We start from the raw sequence: 3,277 nt of genomic DNA, 5'->3' as shown, positions 1-3,277 counted from the left end.
TGATAAACAAATGGAGTAGCCAAAACTCACGTTATATGCATAAAAATTTGTAGATATATTTTTTAAGTAAATAGACGGCCACAATTTGTTTACACTATGAGTATATATAAATTTAATTTCTTTTCACCGTAATATAAGTTAAATTGGCACGAGTAAAAGTTAATCTTTAGTTGCTACGTGTCCTTTTTATGCAAAATCGTGTTCCCACATCACGATCTTGTAATCAAAAGAAGAAAAAGTTATTTAACTTTTCAAACAGGAACACCTAAAATGGGACTTTTCAGAACAAGCACAATAAATGAGTGCCCAAATCTTTGATATCTTCTATAGTTCGAGCCTCCTCCTTTTAAGTTCCTCTGAGACCTAATGGATTATCATTTTTCTTCCAATTTGCAAGCTGTTTTAGGACTTTTAGCCTTTGTATTCTTGTCCATAATCTTATGGAGAAGAAAGACATTCACTACCAAAAAATTAGCCCCTGAAGTCCCTGGAGCATGGCCTATCATAGGCCACTTCCTTCAGCTGAGTGGTACCGGTGAGAATATCCCATTTGCTCGGACTTTAGGGGTGTTGGCCGATAAATATGGACCTATTTTCACTTTGAGAATGGGGATGTATCCCTACTTGATAATCAGCAATTGGGAAGCAGCTAAAGATTGTCTCACAACTCATGACAAGGATTTCGCGGCCCGACCAACATCCATGGCTGGCCAAAGCATTGGTTACAAGTACGCGAGGTTCACTTATTCTGAGTTCGGTGCTTATTATAGTCAAGTGCGCAAGCTGGCCTTAACGCAGGTACTCTCGAGTACTAAACTCGAGAAAATGAGGCACATACGTGTCTCTGAAATGGAAAATAGCATCAAAGACTTATATTCTTTGACGCAGGTAAAAAAGAATGACGTGATCAATATAAGTGAATGGTTTCACCAATTGACTTTGAACATAATAGTGAAGACCATATGTGGGAAAAGATACAACAAAATTGAGGAAGATGAGGAGGCAAAACGTTTTAGGAAGGCCTTTAAGGGCATCATGTATGTTGTAGGGCAAATTGTTGTATATGATGCAGTGCCTTTTCCATTGGCCAAATATTTTGATTTCCAAGGGCACATAAAATTGATGAAGAATATTTATAAAGACTTGGATTCTATTCTTCAAGGTTGGTTGGATGACCATATGAAGAAGAAGGGTGTAAACAATCACGAGGATGAAGATGCCATAGATGCTATGCTTAGGGTGACAGATGTTAATGAATTCAAAGCCTATGGCTATTCTCAGGCCACCGTCATCAAGTCAACTGTCTTAGTAAGTTTATGTCGGCATGGCTGTTTAATTTTATACCTAGCATAGTTTCAATTTATGGCTTATTTAACTGACATAGAATTTGAAATAGGAAGAAGGGGAGTCTTGTAGCAACGGAGACAATTGTCTCCGTGTGATTTATAGGTCACGAGTTTAAGCCGTAAAAGCAGCCACTACTGCTTACATTAGAGTAGACTGTCTATATCACACCCCTTGAGTGCGACCCTTCCCCGAACTTTGCTAACACAGGATGCTTTGTGCATCGAGTGCCTTGTTTTTAGAATTTGAAATAGAAATTAAGAGTTTTAAAACTTGTGAGCTGAAATACTTCCTCCGTCTTATTTTAACTATTGATTTAGCTCAGAAAATTGGCCTGGTATAATTGTTACTTTAGGAATTCAAGACTAAAGTAGTTAATTGTTTCCAACTATAACCTAACATTTTAAAAAAAGTAGATCTTCTTAATACTGATCAATTCTTAAAAAGCATCTTATAAATAGGAATAATTTAGTAAATTATACTTTTTATTAGTTTTCTTATTGGGCGTGAAAAATGCTAAAATAATAGTTAAAATGAGATGGAAGGACCATGTGGTAGAAATATTTATGCAGCTATAAGACTTTTGAAACTTATAATGTTAGCAACTCCATAACATTTATATGACTGTGAAAAATTGCCATTAACAGTAAAATTAAATGTTTTAGTAAATTAAATTGTTTTCCAACTAGAAAGATTCTTTTTGAAATAAATTAAAAAAGAAATAGGACCAGATAAACAGGAAAGGCGAATACCTATTTAATACACTTCGGTAAATATTCCCAAAAACTATCTAAAGCACTACGATATTTTCCATTATGCTTACAGTTATTGTGTATTGTCTAACAGTCTAAGTGCATAAACTGACGATGCATTACAATATAGTTCATTGTAATTAGCATTTGTTTTCTAACTGTAGCAAATTAAATTATGTATATATGCAGAGTTTAATCTTGGATGGCTCTGGTACAACATCTGTTCATTTGATATGGATAATGTCCTTATTGCTGAACAATCCACATGCTATGAAACAAGCCCAAGATGAGATAGATACAAAAGTGGGTAAAGAGCGATGGGTCGAAGAAAGTGACATAAAAAATTTAGTGTACCTTCAAGCTATTGTTAAAGAAACATCGCGCTTGTATCCACCTGTTCCCTTACTATTACCACACGAAGCAGTGCAAGATTGTCAAGTGGCTGGTTACGACATTCCAAAAGGTACTCGTTTATATATTAATGCGTGGAAAATACATCGCGATCCTAACATTTGGTCGGAACCTGAAAAATTCATGCCAGAGAGATTTTTGACAAGCAAAGCAAATATAGATGCTGGCGGTCAGCATTTTGAATTCATTCCGTTTGGTTCTGGAAGACAATCTTGTCCAGGAAAAACTTTTGCGACCTTACTGACACATTTGACTTTTGCTCGTTTGCTTCAAGGTTTTGATTTTAGTAAATCATCAAACAAGCCAATAGACATGACAGAAGGTGTAGGCATTACCCTGCCTAATGTAAATCAAGTGGAAGTTCTGGTTACCTCTCGTTTGTCTTCTAAGCTTTATGATAAATAGTGTAAATATGTAGTAAAAGAATATTTTGTAAATCTTCTATTTTAGGTTAGTATAGTTTGTATCCTAATAGGACATTGTAACTATGGTATATTTACCAACTCAATCAATGAGAATAATCACGGAATTAATTTCTTTCATGGTATCAGATACTAGGGTTTCTTTTCCTTCTCTTCCGCTGCCCTAATTCTCCGACGTCCTCTATCCACCTTCCGACGTCTTCTTCTTCTTCTTCTTCTTCTTCTTCTTCTTCTTCTTCGATTTCCGTCCATTTTTCTTCCCTTCCATCAATGGCAGACACCAAGTTCCATCCTGCTTTGGCTGTCTCCAACATCAAGAATCATATCCCAATCATTCTTGAGATGGAA

At 35.7% G+C, this 3,277-nt stretch overlaps 1 protein-coding gene across 1 annotated transcript; it reads left to right on the top strand.

Moving 5' to 3' along the window:
• Nucleotides 1-264: 264 nt before the first annotated feature.
• On the top strand, nt 265-3,044 carry LOC132636906 (nicotine N-demethylase CYP82E3-like). Its single transcript, XM_060353984.1, has 2 exons — nt 265-1,308; nt 2,286-3,044. Exons 1-2 carry the CDS (start codon nt 367-369, stop codon nt 2,910-2,912), a joined length of 1,569 nt encoding a protein of 522 aa, XP_060209967.1. The 5' UTR covers nt 265-366; the 3' UTR covers nt 2,913-3,044.
• The last annotated feature ends 233 nt before the right edge of the window (nt 3,045-3,277 follow it).

Source organism: Lycium barbarum, chromosome 1, assembly GCF_019175385.1.
Source record: "Lycium barbarum isolate Lr01 chromosome 1, ASM1917538v2, whole genome shotgun sequence".
Taxonomy (NCBI): domain Eukaryota; kingdom Viridiplantae; phylum Streptophyta; class Magnoliopsida; order Solanales; family Solanaceae; genus Lycium; species Lycium barbarum.
Note: the sequence above shows the minus strand (reverse complement) of the source record. Positions and strands in the feature narration are given on the sequence as shown.

Bases quoted from the DNA above. Each gene is read 5' to 3' on its own strand.
- LOC132636906 (XM_060353984.1), top strand. From the start codon at position 367: ATGGATTATCATTTTTCTTCCAATTTGCAAGCTGTTTTAGGACTTTTA. The intron at 1,309-2,285 runs GTAAGTTTATGT...GTATATATGCAG, and splicing joins TCATCAAGTCAACTGTCTTA to AGTTTAATCTTGGATGGCTC.